Source organism: Vollenhovia emeryi, unplaced genomic scaffold, assembly GCF_000949405.1.
Source record: "Vollenhovia emeryi isolate VEMERY1.0 unplaced genomic scaffold, V.emery_V1.0 DF939183.1, whole genome shotgun sequence".
NCBI lineage: Eukaryota > Metazoa > Arthropoda > Insecta > Hymenoptera > Formicidae > Vollenhovia > Vollenhovia emeryi.
The window spans coordinates 470739-490629 of NW_011967183.1; the positions used below are offsets into that span (position 1 = coordinate 470739).

At 45.5% G+C, this 19891-nt stretch overlaps 1 protein-coding gene across 2 annotated transcripts; it reads right to left on the reverse strand.

The window, feature by feature from the left end:
• Positions 1 to 691: 691 nt before the first annotated feature.
• Positions 692 to 18370, reverse strand: LOC105562802 (proline dehydrogenase 1, mitochondrial). Of its 2 annotated transcripts, XM_012013876.1 has the most exons (11): positions 17949 to 18370; positions 5618 to 5826; positions 4868 to 5049; positions 2740 to 2804; positions 2485 to 2669; positions 2231 to 2405; positions 2040 to 2150; positions 1812 to 1943; positions 1537 to 1736; positions 1365 to 1453; positions 692 to 1279 (listed from the first exon to the last, which is right to left on the reverse strand). In XM_012013876.1, the coding sequence occupies exons 1-11, from the start codon at positions 18345 to 18347 to the stop codon at positions 1074 to 1076; spliced, it is 1953 nt and encodes a 650-aa protein (XP_011869266.1). In that variant the 5' UTR covers positions 18348 to 18370; the 3' UTR covers positions 692 to 1073. The 2 variants fall into 2 exon arrangements, with proteins under 2 accessions (XP_011869266.1, XP_011869267.1); XM_012013877.1 differs by lacking the exons at positions 4868 to 5049; positions 5618 to 5826; positions 17949 to 18370 and adding an exon at positions 2957 to 3173.
• Positions 18371 to 19891: the final 1521 nt, after the last annotated feature.

Here is a 19891-nt window from a genome sequence, read left to right on the forward strand (position 1 = left end):
CTAAAGAGTTCTACGTTCACCGTGAGCGATACTCATTAAGATGGTACCAAATCGTACAATTACAACTTGATTTGTGATCAATGTCCTTTATTTCTTCTTACCCCTCCCTCCCCCTCCCCCTTTAATGTTACCGATACTATGGACGATAAAACATTTAAGTGAACACGAATCATAAATAATTGATGCGCGCGTGTATATGTACACATGGAAAATATTCGACGAGATTCTCAACGAAATTGTAAAACTTGAAAAGAACGCAAATGTGCTAAAAAGATCGTTGCGTCTCATAGCGAAAAAGCCACCGATCGATTTCTCAATACCCCAAAGAATGTATCGTTAAAAAACCATTAACAATTTTTGATACCAGCCATGGAAAGAGTTGATTGGTTTTTAGACTTTCTTTGCTCGATCCTTGTGGAAACACCTTTTCGTGAGTGTAGCTAAGTCATAGCACAATCATTGGCATCCTCTTTAATAACGACGAACGAAACGAGCAACGGATACATACTGTACACTGAGAAAAATTTTCATCGGATAAACCTATTAAATAATGGTTAATTTTTCCGATTACGTTTTCCAATTAAATTATGGATACGTCCGCTGAAATTTATCCGATGAAACGCAGTTACCGATGAAATTTTATTGAAACACCGATCATCTTTTTCATCGGATATACAATTTAGTTGGACATGTCCGTTTGTTATTATGTAAATGGATTATCCGATTATATTTAATCGGCCATTTTTCTCAGTGTAGCTTTACTTAGCAACTTTGAGCATCGGTACCATTCGACAATACAACACTAAGGCGATTTTTACGTAATAGATAACACTGCGTATACGCTTAAGTCTCGCATTACACACTCATGTGCGCAGTACGCGCACGACGCTCTCTCTCTCTCTCTCTCTTTCTTCCGAGTACCACAGTAACAGGTCCGTCAAGTTACTTCAATCAATTACTTTAATCCGAAGTGCTCGTATCAAGTTCTTTCAGGAGAGTTCTCGATAATTTACAATCACTACTTAATTTAATATTTAAAATTCTGTCTGTGTGCAACTAAACGGATCGACTGTTCAAACCGGAGTGTAATTGCCTTTGGGTTTGTAAAAGATCTTGCCGCGCACTATACGTCTCGCGATTTCATTCAGCAATAGGCGTTTCTCCTTCTTGATCTTCGTCAGTATGCCCCGATTCTCTTGCGCGCGCCGCGACAAGTACGGCAGAACTTCCTTAACGGGTCCGTACGGGATGTACTTGTACGCGGAGTAACCAGATTGACCTGGAAATTTCATTCGAGATTAACGCACGCGTATACCTCATCTTATCGCGAGAAATATATTTGAGCTTAAAGAATTATTGCATACCCAATGGAAATGTGATGTAGTCGCACATTCCCAACAACTGACCAAAACATATGACTTTATCCTCCGGCGAAATTCCGATTTCTTTCATCCTAAAGAAATATGTAAAAGGATGATTTTCTGTATACAGAAATTCCCTCCCGACAAGAATAAAGATAGGACTGACGATACTCACTTCTCGATCGCGAAACGCACGGTGTCCTCGTTGTGCGAGGCGACCATTATTCCTATCTTCTTGGGATCTTCTCCCTTGTCCTTGTACTGTTTCATCCGCCTAAGGCACTCCATGAGTGTCTTATGATAGGACTCGGTCGTCGCTTCATATGTTGGATTCGTGGGATCTGGATAACCCATAGCTGCCGCTCTCGCCCTTTCCTGGATAAGAACTCTATGGTATTTCGCGCTATTCAGCAAAGTTTATTCGCAGAACGGAAGAAAACGTTGACAAACCTGCTCAATGTACGCGCCGCGAACGAGTTTAGCACCGAAATAAAAGTTTTGGCGTTCCGCCTGTTCGAGGTCTGTTTTCACCTCGGTGAACGCGTCTTGTAGATACGTCTGGTAAGTGTTGAATACCACAGCCTGAGAAGTAGACCGACATTTGGCAGTGAGAATATCATTCACTGAAAAGTAGCTAAGTGATAACGTCGCAATTTCCTGAGAACGTTAGGACATTACCTTTTTCGTATTGTACTTGCGCATCATCTCCAGCGTTAAGCGAGAAATAGCCGGTTGAAAGTAGGTCTGCTCTGCATCTATCATGATACGAACATCCAGATTGTCCGCCACCTGTAAACAAAAGATAACTCATATGAATAGCCGTCGACTTGAAGATTGATAAAAAAAAGTTTTCAGTGCACGGCGCATACCGAGACGATAGTGTTCAGACGCCTGATCATGTTCCTAAACATTTCCTCCTCCTTGGGCGTGAGCTGCGACATCAGCCTGACCATCTTGCCCGTTTTAATATCAGGTACTTGGAACGTTTCACTCAGTTCGTAATTTTCGTCTAGAATACCGCTCCACGGAAAGAGGTGAATCACACTGCGCGGACAAAAATACCCATTGTGTTCGCAATTCTATATTAAAAGGTCGCTAAAATCTGTGATTCTGAAGCTCGTACCCTTCCTTGTCCGACTGAATTTTTTGAAGGAACTTTTGCACCGACTCCTCATCTTTTATATGTGCTTCCTCGAACTTTTTCCTGAAATCATCAGGCTTCGCGTGATGAGTCAGAACGGCACCTTCGCCGCCGATAACGTCTGATGTGTACTGCCGTGCGCGCATAATTACCTCCGACAATTGCAACTGAAACGAAGAGTTATAAGCTCACAAATGGATTACGATTAAAGTCAGTAGTAAAAATTAAGTTACGAACCAGAAGCTGCGGCCGACCGAGCGCCGTTAATTTAACAGCTGTGATGCCCATTCCCATCGAAGCACCTGCAAGAATATATTTCGAATTACGTCACGTTACATTAGTACCAGCTAGGCGAATTATTGTTTCGTGAAAGTAAAACGCTTCAGGATAATAACAGAAAATATGTTTACGGAGAAGGTCCCGAGGGAAGGAAGGGAAATATGTGTCTTCTTACCAGGATAGGGATCAGCTTGGGCATGGGTGGTAATATTCTGAGAGGGATATTTCAGCCGCTGAGTCTCAACTTCGTCCTCTGTAAAAGTTTACGAAGCAATATTCTTTATCCGGGGCACACCTTGTTAATTTTCCTCTCTATTTCTTAGACATTAGTCAACGCGTGACAGCTCTTTGTCCGTCAAACGTCCCCGACCCGTTACGTCACATAATTCGGGCGGAAAGCGCAAACGGCGATTCGCTCACGTACCGATATTTATAGCCGAGTGGAGGACTGGCCTGACTCGTGGAATTTCGAAAGATCCATCGCCGTCATCGGCGACGGCGAGAGCACGTGGCTGTTTCCCCTTCTTTCTCGCATTGGCAATAAATTCGGCGTTTTGTAGGTGCCGCCTAGCGTAATATCGCCGTATCAGGAGGAGGAGGCGCGTGCCCTCGCGTCAACGGGAACCGAAAATTCGCCGAAGGCGGCAATCGATGTTGCACGCGACTTCGTGACGTCGGAGTCGCGCCCCCGTAATTACGCTATTACCCTCCCCGAGAAGCAATCTCCCCGCCGCGTTACGTACTTTTATTAAGTTCGATTAAATGCAACTTTAAGCCTCATTTTAACTTAATTGCACTCGTACAATTCATCGATTCGCCGTATCCTTCGCATTTTGATCGTCTATCCAGGAGCGGCGCTCTCGAACAAGTATCGCGCGGCGAATATTAATCCCTTCCCTTCCACCCCCTCCCCACGTAATCAGAGAATCGATAATCACGCGAGGATCAAGTTATGCAACAATGCAGTAATCTTAACAGATAGTAGATCGGAGTATCGATCTCCACGGATGGCGAAGATACGTGATTCGGCCACCTATTTCCGCTGGAATATCAGAAGGTCAAGAGATACTTGAAAAAAAAAGCCTCGATACTGCGGAAGAGATTGGTCTTGCAGCGCGAATAAATCTTCCGCTTGTGTGATAAATTGCGGAACAGATCGAGACGATGAAAAACAAAAAGGAAAAATACAAATACGGACTTACAATTTATACTTTCGGCAAAAACGTATTTTTCTTTGACCTCCAAGTTCAAGAGACTCGGGGGGAAGACTTACACAGTTGAAAAATTTGTGTTAAATTTAATCGCAGGTCCCAAACGGTCTACACAAAATTTTGTGTTAATTTAACATATTTTTAATGACAAAATAAATTTTAAAAAAGTTATTTTTACATTTTACTGATGTAATAAGTCAAATGACAGTTTGAAATCACTGTCACTTATTATAAGTTGTACCGTAATCTCATCCTGTACTTTCGATGATCTCATTGTAGTTTTTACTGAGGAAGACCCGAAGAAGGGTCGAAACGTTTATGCTATTAAAGAGCAATTTTGAATCTATATTGTGAGAACCGAGTTCCGTTCATTTTGTGACTCACATTGGCACTCTCTTCTTTCTACATATTTTCTTTTTCGGAGTCTTCACAACACTTTGGAATACTCTCGCTTATGTTATATAGAACAAAATCGACATTTTATTCTGTAAATTTTAACAGATAAATCTTGTTACTAATAATATAGAACATATGTCTTGTGTAAGATTAAAAACTAAGTACACATTGTGTTGTTTTAACATTTCTTTTCAGTTATTTTAATAATTTTACATTTGAGGTCAATTAATGCAGGAGCAATATGTTAAATTAACACACGAATGTGTGAAACATTCAACACAAAGATTTTAACCGGGATTTTTTTTTACAAGAAAACACCAATTTCCCAACTGTGTAGCTCTAGACCGGATTGTGACGGACATCCCGTATTTGAACGTCGCGCCGCCAAAGACGCCGAGGACTAGGTGTTGGAGGATTAGGTCTCGGGGGAAGGATTTTTCGTATGCCACGGAGAGCCAAAAATAAAGTCCGTGACTCACTCGCCACAGCCTCCAGACACCTGATAAATATGTCCATGTTTCGCTCGCATGACGCTTCGTTCAGGTAGAAATACGTCCTGGCCGACGACACCTTGTATCGCCGGTCGGCGAACGACTTCTCCACGTGAAACTGTTTCAGCGGACCTTCCGTCTTCTCGTCGCCCGCCTCCGACACCGAGGCCCTGAAATGGAAGAATACCGCATATTCGGCGGCTGTTTTTTGTTTTCTATCTAGAATCTGTCTCGTTTCTGTCCTGATTTCTTCCATCTCTACGGGGTACAACTCTTCAACCGCGTGTACCAGCGTTGCTCGAACTGGGGGCAAAGCAACAATCTTCTAAAATTTCTTATGTTACAAATTTCTTGTTAAACTGAGCGAGATAGCTCTATCCTATTGGACTTTTGCAGGAGGGTCTCGCAAAGTAATTCTACGTTTCGGTGGGTCGCGGTGCTAAAAGGTTTGAGAAACGCTGGCGTATATCGGCGGAAATTAAGGTCTAATCTCCCGTTCGCGCCCAGAAGCGAGGATAAGTGAAAATGTAGGGACTAAATATAGAGACCCCAATATTAGTCCTGTGCGGCAAAGCGATACGCAGGCTCAAATTTCACACTCGACAAAGGGACTCGAGATGCGCAGCGGCGTGTCGCTCTCGCAAAGGCGCCGCGCGCAAGATAAGAAGGATCATTGTGCGATGGACGCGATCGAATTCGTGCGGGTATCGCGTAAGTGCGGAGAAAGCAAATACTTACTGGAGCTCGCGTCGCTCGGCCTCCTCCTGCGAGATGTCCTCCTCGACGGAGTAATCAAGGATCGGTTTAACGCCAAATTGTCGCAGCCTATCTAAAACCGGAGTGATCTGCACCTCGTCTTCGCCGGCGACGAAGTGACCGTAAAACGTCGCCTTCATGAGCTTCGAGAACAGCGTCTCGCCCAGCAGCGACTTCGCCAGTTTCATAAACTGCACAAAATTCGAGCGGTGAGAAACACGCGGCATTTCCGTCGACTCGATAACGTGGCGCGCGTGGATGAAAGGGGAGAAAAAAAAATGTAAAAATAAAATCGCAGCTAATTCCTCGCTTTCGTGCGCCAGCCTCGGAGCCGTTACGTAATCGCGCGGAGTAACGAAAACGTTACCGTAGGCAGTACGCCCTCGCAATAAAAATGTGGGTTACATCGCGCCTAACGGCTACGTAAGATCCGAATATCGATCACCCCCCGAGGAACGAAATGCTCGCTCCCGGGAATACGCCGTTGACCCTTTTATCCCTCCTGCCGTTAAAAGTCATAGTCGAATTTAAAAAAAAAAAGGACGTGAAGTGCAAGGGATCAAATACTGAAAATGAGATGTAAAATATCAGAGGAAGAAGAGATCCAAAATTTTTCAACAGCATTTTTCAATTCCACCCTTTGCCCTATTAATTTTATCTAGTCTACTAATAATTTTGCATCAATCAAGAGTTCTTTTTAAATAAAATGCAGCCCCCGCCAATGTTTATAAAATCATAATAATTCTCTTGCTTGAACGTAGGTAGATAAAGTACACTCAACGTTCACGGGATGAAACTGTGGGGCATGTGAATTTTCAAGAGCTTTAAAATAAAATGCAGCTCTCTCGCTGATGTTTATAAAATCATAACAATTCTCTTGCTTGCATGTAGATACATTCGACGTTCAGGGGATGAAATTTAATTATGGGGCACGTGAATTTTCAAGAGCTTTAAAATAAATGCAGCTCTCGCTGATGTTTATAAAATCATAACGATTCTCTTGCTTGCACGTAGATACAAGTACATTCGACGTTCAGCGGATAAATTTTAATTACGGGGCATGTGAATTTTCAAGAGATCGGGAGCAAAATGCAGCTTCCGCAATTTTTGTGAAAATCATTACGTCTTGTAAAATCAAATTGTACCTTGTAATACAAATACTTTCTAAAACCACAAAGATGGAGTACACTCGGTGCGTTCGGAAGATAAGATATAAATGTAGAGTATAGAATTTTCACGTGCGTGAAGACAAGCGGTATCGCACGCGCGTACACAGTCGGGTATAAACACGTCGTGTGCCAATCTGTATTTACCGAGAGCCAGAGCTATAACGTTAATTGCTAGCTAACAACACCGACGTCCGACGTTAACAATAATCCGTCGTAATTCACACCCCGCGATTCGTAGCGCTGCGAGATCGCGATCGCAGCACGGCACGTCGGCCAAATACATTTTATTGGCTGTAATAGGCATGGCAATGCCAAGGCACCATTTCGTCGATGTGTCGAATTGCAGCCCACCGTCCTGCTTGCCCCTCCTGCCTCACGACGGTATTTTCCTTACCGAAGGTGTACGCACACATCAACCGTTGTTATCTCTGCATACACGGAGGGAATTTTCTCCTAAAATTTATCCCGAAAATCGTATAATTATTTCGAACAGCTTTATGAGAGTTTTCTGAAATTTTACCATACACTTTACCGAGGGGCAAATTAAAATCTTGTACACCAATGCCCACACTGAAAAAAATTTCTGGTTGAATATGGACGAATCAGATAATTCCATTAGGATTTACCAGAATTCCTTTAGGATTTACCAGAATTTCTGTAGGATTACAGGAATTCTGGTAAATCCTAAAGGAATTATCTGATTCGTCCATATTCAACCAGAAATTTTTTTCAGTGCACTAATGCCCAGTGGGCATTACTTTATCTTATTTTACCTTTACAGTGCCCCAGCAAGGCCTAATGCCCAAACTAATGCCCCAGAAAAATGTAATGCCCAGTAATGCCGCAAATCTGTACACCACAATGCCCTCAGCGGTTTTCCCCTCGCATTTTTACTAGTCAACTAGTTTGCTAAGTATAATTACTAGTAAAACGTATATGGTAAAATGTCAACAACCTCGCATGAAAGTCTTCGAAATGCCGCGTTGTTCCGCAATAACGCGATTTCAGGGTGAATTTTAAGGGAAAATTCTTTCCGTGTAGAAGAATGAGCGCGAAGACGTGCAGCCAATTTGTGCCTGTGGAAAAATCTGTCGCTCTTCAAGGAAGGAAGCGGTTGATCCGCCAGCGAAGAAATTTCCAGATAAAAATAAACTCGACGTTCGCGATATAAATCGGCGAGACAGGGGTGTTATCTCTCATCAGATTCGGCGAATAGAAATGAGCAGCAGAGGTGCTGCGCAATGAAATGCGCAATACGAGGTCAGGTGAAAGGAAGTACGATTAATCAGATTGTTAAAATAGAAACAATATCCCGCGACGGGAAGAGAAGACGCTGATTGCAATCGTTTCCCCGTTATCGATCCGGTCTCGTCGGGTTTCTTTAGATGAAATCGTAGAAATAAAATTGGGATGCAGCGGGAGGCAGCGAGAAAACCAGCCGCGGCGAGCCTGGAAGTCGATTCTAATTTTACCGTCATTCATAAGACTTCGCTCTTCATCGCCCTGGAAAACTTTTCACGTATCTCGTACAACGTGTAACTATAACGATTGAGGCGGGTGCGGTCTAAAGTTTACATTGCGATTCAATTGCGATGGTATTATAATTTGTGACGAATAACGAGGGGGAAACCGCTGACCAAAATCTTGTACTCCCCAGTGGGCATTACTTTATCTTATTTTATCTTTATAATGCGCCAGCAAGGCCTAATGCCCAGTAATGCCGCAAATCTGTACACTACAATGCCCTCAGCGGTTTCCTCCTCGCGAATAAGAAGCGACGGTGAAAGAAGGTCCAATCGTTCGCTAGATGTGAACACAAAATGCGACTACAGTTGCAATGGGATAGTTCATAGATAGCTCGTAATCGAACTGATAATTCAAAGCAAACTGGAAATGCGGATTCTTAAGTGTTGGGCAAACAGATGGGCAGGTCGATACATGTTACACAGACGACAGTATGTACTTAACGTCGCCACTTAAGTCATTGTTATGTTTGTCAAACTCGAGGGGCCTCCCGGAGCTCACCGAAACGTTTGCCCACGTTATATATACCTATTGATAAGCCTAAACAGAGTGCGTATCTGAACAAATCGCTTGATAAACTTCCTCCCCGCGGCTGTCGTGGTGACAAATTTCTTGACTTGTAATTACGACTGGGTTCTCTCGGAAATCCACTTGGAGGAGCGAGGGTAGAATATTAGGCCGATCTCGCGAATACGTTTCGACCGATCGGCCTCCCGCGAATCTGACGAGGTCTACTCTCGTGTTGACTTTCTCACCGACGTCGCGTTATGTAGCTACGCGAGATTAATCGGAGTCGCTGCTGCGTGCCAAAAAGCAGCTCGGGCCAGCTCGCATCCTCGGCACATTGTCCGACAATGATGTTATACAACTGCGACCAGTCAGTCATTCGAAACCACTCGTACGGCCTGGGTAATTTAAACGAGAAATATTATTCTGCCGCCGATTTAAATTACTAACTGCCTCCTTTCTACTTGTACCTCAAGTATATTTGTGGACGATACGTACATATATTATTACGGTTTGACAGTGATGAATGTTCCTGGTAGACGCGCGATAGACGGTTCGTCGAACTGTATTATCTATGTCCCGTCGATGGTGCAACTGGAGAACACCGCGCGGCGATACGCGGCTTGCGATTCGAGCTGACGATCGATCTAGAAAAATTACCGGCCGCGAACCACCGCGGGAGTCAAGTGCGTCCCTCGGTATTTTAATAGCGAGGGACTTTTCTTCCTATTCGTCGTCGTGAATTCCAATTTGTTAGCGAGGCGCCGATTGATTCGCGCTCAGAACTCATTTCTGCCGCACTTCAGATTCGGCGAGTCATCTGACGTCGATCGGATCGAAAGATCGAGCCGTCCTGTGGAACGATAGGCGAGCATTGTTGTGCGTTTAATATACACAAGGGGAAAACCTGCGGCAGATAAGAGATGACGCGTGTACTTGATATAATGTCGATAATGGCGATCTGTGTCGATCGACATCGATGAGACCGTCTATTTTTATATAAATCCCTGCTAGCCATTTTAATCTAAACGTTCGTCCCGTCGAGGTGCGCAGCATGTACCATTTACGTACAATGATCCCCTAATCTTCACATTAAATTCTCTCAATCAATTCTTTATATCCTTTGAACCAGTGTATTTCTAGGCTCGGGCAATGTATATATGTATACTCTTAAAGTCTTCTTCTTCTTCTTCCTCGTGTATTAGGCTTAAAGTCTGTTTTATTCAGGTCATTCTGGTACTGTACCAGAACGAACTGGTACTTTGAGCATTTGGTTTCATTTCACCTTCGATAGGCTGCTGACCTTGCCGTAGAAAACCTCCGACCTGGAGGGCTGTACACCTAAAGGGGTATGTGTGGCAGGATACTCTAGATGATTACCACTTCCCTCCGAGAGGTGGCATCCGAAAAAACCAGCGGTGTCCGTAGCTGGATTTGAACTTTGATCTTTTCGTTTATTTATTTACTAAGCAGTGCACTGTCTCTCTGCGCCACGCTCGCCACTTCTCTTAAAGTCAATCAGTAGATTATCACTGAAATCAGTGAATAATCACTGATTCACAGTTATAAGTGTAGCACTAAATTATTCAGTGCTAACGCACTGATTGCCTTTAGAGAGTGGGCGTATCACTTTTCCGACTATTACTTATCGTCCCTCGATGGTGGGATCTTACGCTGCATCTTCAGAATCACTGTTGGAGAATAAAAAGAGAGGAACATTACAATAAGGTCGAGAGGAGCTGGCATTTAGGCGAGCGGTTGGAATAGGATCGAATTGGCTGCCCCGTGGAGGTCAATCCATCCGTCCGTCCGTCCTTGATCGCATAAGGAGGCGCCGGACGAACTGGACAGCCTTGGGATTACTTGTACGTGGCGTTATACCGAAACGGCCAGCTCATCTCCCGCGCGTACACGTGTGGGCCAGACTACGTAATGGACACATGACCACTCTCTCGTGGCGTGCCTGCGTCATACCAACCGGAAGACTCACGTGTGCGCGCCCGGGCTGACCGAAATCCGGGTATGTCAAGAGCGTGTGGTTTTTAGAACAGTAGCAGTGGCCGAGGGAAAGGAATACCGTCGGTCTGTTTGCCCAACTGCCGCGCCAGAAACGAGAGTTTTCAGATACAATGCAAAGACGGCGCAATCTGGCGGAGCGGTTTCTCGCGCGAGACAAACGATCTCGCGTAAAGAGGTGAGAAAGATCGTCGAGAGCGATTCGTTTCCGGAACTCGGAGCTGCTCCGATTTTTACGCGAGATAAGACGCGCAATTTAATATCGCTGGACAATAGCTGCGAGTCCGGCTGAAGGATATGGAGAGTGCGTCTCGAGGACGGCACGCCAGCGGGACGCGAGTCTCGAGGAGGCGACCGAGAGTCCAATCAATGTGCGAAAATCGAGAGCGACAGACACGGCGACGCCGGGCGTTATGCATCGCGAGGCGTTGCGTAACGAGAGCAGAGCGAAAGCGTAATAACTTGCGGGAGATGCAAGAGCCACGCAATCGGAGTCGGATCTTCGGCGAGTTTTGCCAATTCAATATTATCGAACTGTTCATCCAAATCTCAACTCTCGTACCTCTCTTGCTTATCCTCTAATCGACTCTGCACTCAAAAAATATTTTACTAACGCAGGTTTCCAGGTGTTTTGCAACAAAAATTTATAACTATTTTTGGAGCTGCTGGAACATTGTAGCCTGCAAAATTTCTAGCGGCAACATTTTAGAAATATCTTCTAAAAATGTGCGGGAGGTGCAAAGGCGCGTTTTAATTTAAAAATAAAAAAAATATGCCTCCGAATTGGTTGAGACTCCCGCCTAGCGAGAGGGAGGTCCAGGTTCAAACCCTGGCTGAGGTAATATTTTTCTTAGTCCTTTATTCCTTCAAATATCTTATTCATTTTTCATTCGTGTATCTCAGTTATTTTTGTCGTACCTAGAAAATTGTTGCTGCAAGTTGCAACACATTCTAAAATCTCATCTTTAGCGTGCGATAAGCGACCCGATTCATTTCTCGGCGTGGCGATGCACGAAGACCCGATATTGATCTTGCACGCAGCACTTCTTTCCGTTAGGAAACATAACTTATGTGCGCCGAGGAATAATGAGGTAGTTACACCGGGGAAAAAGTAAAGAGAAACAAGAAAATATTTCTCCAACTGGTACGTGCATAATTGAGAAGCCGAGTGCAACAACAGGCGTTTGAAAGCTTCAGCGTTTACGCAAAGAGGCCGATTGTTCTAAACGTCACGTTGGGTTTGTCCTCGCAGCCTAAATTTCCCCCTCGTCTCGTATCTGTGTTAAAAGTGATTGCTTTTCGAATCATATTTTCGTATCACGTCTCCGAATTATCATTTTCCGATTCATGCCGCTGGTGCGCGCCCGATCGTGTGCAATATTTATGGAAAATGCACGGGAGGTGCCGGCTAGTCTGGCACACCGTCTGAGCGGAGTCTGGCTCGAGAACGAGGGAGCCAACGTCCCCCCGGAGGTCAGGTCACGTTCTCAGGGTTGCACCGGTGTCGAGCGATACGCCGTAACGTTCTCGCGCAGTTTTTCGCTCGTGATCCAGAAGGATCTGCGAAGGTCTTCGCACGCGAATTCTTCTCTGCTCTCTAAAAGTCGATCAGTGGTTTATCACTGAAAACTGCGAACAGTCACCGATTTACAGCTACAAGTACACCGCTGCGATTTTCAGTCGTGTATTTGCAACTGCAAATCAGTGACTGCCCACTGATTTCAGTGACAATTCACCGATTGATTTTTAGAGAGTATTGTTATCGATATTAATCTTTTATCGCGGGGCGGAATTTAACAACAGGCGATTTGCCTTTCGCGATACTCGCGACAAGTCGGAAGATCATTGCGATACGATCTCCGTGATAAAATCAACGCCACGCCAATTGTCACGGCTTGGTGCACTTTTCCCGTGTCATCTTTTATTTTTACATCGCATTTCTCGTATCCCATCAAGGATACGCCGACGTATCGTCCGCGATGGGAATTATTACAACTTCGCGATGAATCGCCGGAGAATCTAGACATTGGAAACGGGCACGATCGATACGGAAGTATCGAGAAGAAAAAGAACAGGGAAGTGGTTCGCGTTGGACATTGCGGGAATCGCGGTCCCCGGGGGGAGGGGGGGGGCGGGGAATATTTGCCGTCCGATCATAAAGGGGAAACACGACGTTTTATAATTAGCGTCGTGCCCCTGAATTATGTCGCGTCAAACGACCGAGACGTTAATCAAACAACGGCGCAGCATTCACATCCGGCGGGATGATTTACCGCGGGCGATTGCGTGCGGTCGACGGACGTAATAAATTTTTACGTAACGTTAAGTTCGACAGCTAGACAGATGCATTTCGCAGCGTTCGAAATGAGATCGGAGTCTGGTCAACAGACGACAACTTTTGACCGGTCCTTCTTTTTCTCGCGACTCGCGAAGGAGAGTAAAAGACGGCGAAAAGAGGAGAGGCAGAGACGGGGAGAGAAAGATAGAAATGGCGAATGCACCTGTATTTTTGCATCTTACTCTGGGCGTTAAAAAAGAGCCAAGTGAGTTATGGGCATTCAATTGCTTCCGTCGCAATTACACTCGACAAACGCGCAATTCTGCAAGAGTCTAATTAGAATAAATAGTTACATGGTATTTCTTGCGGAAAACACATATGTGCACAAGATAGGAACGCCTTTTCGAAACTCTCCGCGTTTTTACGTCGAGACATTAACGAAACAGACCAACGTGGCGTACAGTGATGGACAGAATGGTTGCGACACTTTTCTTTAACGAGTTTACGAACGTGCATTTAGATTGAAGGTTACGTTTAAAATCTTCTTCTTCGAGGAATATTTTACTCGAACTATTCCAAAACCATTTTGAGCGATCTATATTTCTCGAGTTGCTAAACTCATTAAAAACAGTGTCGCAACTCTGTCCAACACTATACTTTCCATAATTGCATATAATTGCAACTCAAATTAAAATAAATGCTAAGAGCTTCGTCGTACGAAGGTAGAAAAAATTGAAAATGTATGTTGTAGTTGTAAGTTTTATCTATTGGTACGCGAAGTTTTAGTCTCGGTCGCCGATGAAATAAAAGAAAGAAAAAATATTAAAGTTGTGCCTTTTAACTTCTCAGTAAACACCAGGTAACAGTTACATAACATCAGTATTGTAATTTCCTACTCAACAAGATAAATGTGATATAACACTCATGTTACATTACATTTTTTTGTTAAGATCTACTTTTTAAGTTAGGATTACATGTTGTATTACATTTACATTGTTAAGTAGGAAATTGTAATATTGATATTATATAACCATTACGTAGAATTCACTGGGATAGGGATTATGGGTTAATCCCTTTGAGACTTGACATCACATATTTTTAAATATGTTTTTAAATGTGCATATATAACCTAGGATATCAATGCACCTGATCAATAATGCATTGAGCAGGGTTGGAAAAAATCCACATTTTTTAAATAAAATCCATGCCAATGGTAAAAAAGTTTTTGCTGGTTTTTTCCGAAAAAAAAACCCCAGCAAAAACCGATCTTCCCTATTAAAAACGATAAGATAAGTAGAAAGCTTTTAGAAAGCACTGCAGAAAAGTATTGTTTCCCGCATGAACTAAAAATTAATATAAAATTTTGTATCTCCGAGGTTCTCGTTTTAAAAATATGCATTAATTTTAATAAAATAATTTTTTTAATTAAAAACCTATTGTATTTCTCTTAACATTTTTTAAAGAGGATAAATTTTAAGAAAAAGTTCTCTCCGTGTACACTGTCTATGTAGATCGGTATTTATTTCGTTCAGAATTATGAAAACTTTGTCAAGCATTTCCTCATTTCCCAATATTGCCTAAAATTTGTACACCTATTACCGAATGCGGTGGACCCCTTGGAGTAATTTCATTCAATTAGTAATTTTACGGGAATGCCGGGAAGCAATCGTTGGCAATTAATTGTACCAATTAAGTAAATAATTTGATCAATTTCGAATACAGCGAAGTCGTTACTCGGGAGCGCAGGAATTGCTGCATTATGCCGTAATGGTGCAAAAAATGGGCAAAATCGACGATTCTTTCAACAGATTAAGGAAATCGCGACTGGATTCCGCGTACTGCACGTCCATCCTTGGACGCGACGGTTACGTAATTGCCCGGCGGCGACGGTTTGCGGCAAAATTCCTAGGTCGATCCGATGCGTCCGGCAATAGCGAGATCAATAACGTCGCGTCGTGCCACATCATTGACGGGGCGACTTGACGGAAGATCGTGCAAACGTTCTCTCTAAAGTTTTTTTGAGTGAAATATTTATTCCGTTGGAATAAATATTCACTCCAAAGATTTTACAGAGCATGTTCCCGGCAAAAGAGGATGAAGAAGGGGCTGCGAGAAAAAGGGGTCTGGTTCTACGGTTCCTTTTCCTTCCCATTGTTTCCCCAAAATCTCGAGGCCTCGTTATCAGTTACGTTCAAGATCACGGTTATCGCGCGGTCGCGATAGAGCGATTTATCGATCCGCCAGCCAGGATCGAGAGACGCGATTAGCAAGACGGTAATCGACGATACTCGAACGTCTTCTCCTGGAAAGCTCGGATCAATGTACTGGAAAAAACACATAGTGCTATCCGAGACCCCGAGATCTCGGGTGAAATCGCGAGACTCCCACGGGGAATTGTTGCGCCCGTTCCGGTATCGGAAATCCGTCTCGACACCGCGATCGACCTTGGAGCGTCAACCTCCGACCTGGTTTTCGCGGGGACCGCGATCCGAAGCGACGCTCTTCCAGAGATAATCCGTAATGCGGATCAGGTGAGGTACGTTAACCAAGGTTAGTGCTAAATCACACCGCGATCGGCTGTTTACCCCGCGACGATTACGTCAGAGCGTACGGGATTCGCGCCGCTTATAGCGAATTCGATTGCTTGCACTAGTGCGCACTGAGTGCGTACACTAAGTGTGCACACCTGTTTATAGTCAATTTTTATATGTAACGTTGTCTCAAATGCACGTTCAGAGAGTATTTAGCCAGAAAATGAACCGCATGGACGTTATAGAAATCATTTTACTGGCTACAAAGTATTTCAAAAAATATTTAAGGCAATCCTCAAATATAAGAATTGACTGTAAACAAGCCTGTCAATATTTTTATATATTTAACGTTCTCTCAAATGCACGTTCAAAGAGTATTTAGCCAGAAAATGATCCGCATGGACGCTATAAAGATCATTTTACTGGCTACAAAATATTTCAAGAGATATTTAAGGCGATCCTCAAATATAAGAATTGACTGTAAACAAGCTTCAGTGCGAACACCTGTTTATAGTCAATATTTTTATATTTAACGTTGTCTCAAATGCACGTTCAAAGAGTATTTAGCCAAAGAATTATCCGCATGGACGCTATAGAGATCATTTTACTGGCTACAAAATATTTCAAGAGATATTAAAGGCGATCCTCAAATATAAGAATCGACTGTAAACAAGCCTTAGTGTGCACTCGGTGCGCACCGGTGCAGGCAACCGAATTCGCTATTAGAAATTCGAGTGATTATCGCGTCCCGTCTGATTAACGAGACACGGCAATTAAACGGCAAGACGTGGCCGTCACGTGGATTTTCTTCCGCGCGTATTTAGAGCTGCGCGCGACGCGCGATTATTGCGATTTACGTGGAGGTCGAACCGGGAGGATTAATTGGGCCGCTGGCTGAAGATTTCAATAAGTTAAATTCACACTTCGCCGAACACACATCTATATATAGACCGAGAGGTGCACCTGCGACAGGTGCGCGCCGTCAATGCGTCAATCTCCACCGGGGGAGAACGTTGCTGCTGAATTGTCGTGGGAGCGTCGAAGCTTATCGCGCCTGCAATTAGTTAAGTCGCCCGTGAAAAAGATTCTGGCTGTTCCTAAATCTTTTATCGTCCGGGAATTTCCACGTCACTTATCGTTTTATACGAACGACCGTTCTCAAATGGCTCGAGGATTCACGGTCGTTTGATTTCCTATTTCATTGCAGCTCTGCGAGGGGAGCGGGAAAATAAACGTTTATACTTCAAAAATGAACGGAATGTCCATTAGAGAGAAAAAAAAGGACTTACCGTTGGTCCAACTATTATATCTTTGGGACAAGGTTTCACTATTTCTTCCTAGATTACGTTTCACTCACAAAGGGAGGAGAGATCACTTTAATCGTACCGCGGTACGTTTGAAGGTCGAAGCTCGCGAGGAGTGGAACAAATACAACCTTATATTGTTAAAACAAACTATCAAGTCTCCATTAGAGCAAAAGAACTCATCTTTGGACTTATCGCTAGTCCAACTAAACAGCGTTTCCGTTTCATCATAGATTACGTTTCACTTAACGAAAGCACGAAAGCGAGGGGGGAAACCGCCGAGGGCATTGTGTACAGATTTGCGGCATTACTGGGCATTACTTTGGGCATTACAAAGATAAAATAAGGTAGAATAAGATGAAATAAGACGATAAGATAAAGTGATGCCCAGTGGGCATAAGTGGGCATTGGTGTACAAGATTTTGGTCAGCGGTTTCCCCCTCGGGCGACAGATAACTTTGATAGATTCCTCTCGCTCAATAGAAAGAATGTAATTTATGACGCACGACGAATCGCGACTCCAGTCGATTGCGTACAATCGGCGATGCAAGACTAATTGTAACCGGCGATTCATCGCAAAAATTGAACAGTAGTCGGAGCAGAAAAAGCGCCTGCGACAAAATGATATATTTGAGAGGCGAGGACTGTCTCGCGAGCCTGATCTGATCATTTTTCAGTAGAACTTCCGTGAGCTCGCCCCGAAAAGCCCCGTAGTTTTCGTAAAGAAAGAAAACAGCTGCGCCTACCCAGATAAACAGCAGGGGTCCACTGTCACTGTCAGTTTTTAGTCAAAATGTCACATGCCCCATTGCGTCCCGCTGATTCAGTCTCCACCTATAATACAAGTTTCCCCGATCCGGTCTTTTCTGCGCCGGGCGACGATGGGATCAACAATTGGACCTACGTCAACGCGTAGCGCCGCCGACAAACGAGTCGGGGGATCCGGGCCTATGCCTAAACGTACACAAGCGGGGTCTCCCTCACCTGCATGTTGTGCTCCACGATGTACTCGATGGAGCACATCTGGTAGACGACGTAGGCACGCATCAGCTCCATGGTGGTCTTGCTCTTGAACGCGGCAATCGGGTCGTTAAACTTCAAGTCGAGCGGGTCGATCTGCCGAGGCGCCGTCGATTGTTGCTGCTGCCGTTGCTTCCTGACGTCAGCGGCGGCGGCGGCGGAGGAGGAGGAGGTGGCATAGGCACGCACCTGTGCAACCAGCCGCAGCGACGTCGGTGCCCTGGTAACCGTTGCTGCCGCCGTCGTCGTCGCCGCCGCCGCCGCGTTCTCCAGGAGGCCGATCACGGCCAACGGCGGCGCGCCGCACTTGGCCAGCTTCTTGCCGGCGCAGCATCGTCGTGGCACACTCCTCAGAAACGCCATCGTTTTCGGCGCGCGGCAGCGAAAGGTAGGCGGACGAGAAAGAGAGATGAAGGACAGGAGGTGTAGAGAGGGGGGGGAGAGAGAGAGAGAGAGCGAGAGGGAGGGAGGGAAGAGCGATTTATTGGCGAGCGAGAGAGACCGTCGGCGACGCGGCTTCCGCGCCACCCGAACGGGATACCGCCTTCTCACCGAGGCTGGCTTGGCTCTCCCTCAGGTTGACGGACGGAGCACTGAGGGACGGGAATGAGAGAAAGAGAGAGAGAGAGAGATATGGATGGGGAAGAGGAGCGGAGGACGAGTCGCGACAACCGCGCGGATAATCGGCTCGCCGACGACGGCGATGCTCGGAGTAGATCGAACCTTTCGAGATCGAGCCGGGCGAGGCTCCCCCGGAGCGAGGCTTATCGGCGCGATGCGCAGGAAACGGGGATCCTGCCGTTGGCGCCGCCGCTGGTCGATGTCGGGCTCGCTCCGTCTCTTCTCGGGAGTACTCACTCGGTGACGTGCGCGCGTGTCCGGCGACGTACGTACGTGCGTGCAGGGAGTCGCGAAGCGAAGCGACGCGGCGCGACTGACCGACCGGTGCTTCGACGACGGCAGCGGCTCCCGTCGTCGTGACGCCCGTCGACGTGTGTGTGTGTGTGTACGTGTGCGCGAGAGAGAGAGCGCGCGCGAGTAACAGCACGGCAAATGGCGACCGGCCGCCTGTACTCTCTGCCTCGCGACGCGACGGAAATATTGATTTTCGCTCGCCGGGGACACCGCGTTCACGACTTACGTACGTACCCGTGGCCACCGGATCCGCGGACGGCTCAAATATAACGCGCCGCGCCGCGCCGATCGGAATTGGTCGGCGCGCGCCGCCGACGCCGCCGCGCTCCCGCGACGCCGATTGGCCCGCCGGCGGAGGTGTGCGCTCGCGGCCGCGGCTCGGATTGGCTGCTCCTCCCTCCCCCCAGAGGCCCCTTTTCCGCGCGATCGACGATACGTGCGCGGTGACGCGTTGCGCACAGTGGCGCCGAGTTGCTCGGAGTTATTTCCGTCTGTGTGAGATTGGCGTTTCGAAGAAATAATTGAAAGGGAATAGCGGAGTCGTTCTCCATCATGGACGTAGGAAATATTTGAGCGGAGAGTAAATACCATTACGGACGCGGCAAGTTGGCTCTGAAGGGTGAGGGGAATCTACCGTCGCGGCCATCTTGGTGCCGGACATTTAGGCCGGTATTCATGGTCAGATCTTTATTCAAGACCTTATATTCAAGACCGTCTTGAATTTATCCAAAGATGCTGTACGGAATGTTGCATTGGCTACGGAGTATCTAAAGATAATCTTAAGATCTTGTTGCCGGTTATGTTCCCCCTTTTCGATTTTTCGGGCAATAATTATCGGAAATTCAGATTCTAGGAATTCTCGGAAATATCAATTGCATTCTTGGAATTTTAGATAGTGCGACCTCTTTGCTGATCATGTTCTCCTGATACTTTGTCAGTTTTCTAGAGTCTTCAGACCTGTATGTAAGGGTACTATTACATTTGTCGTACGA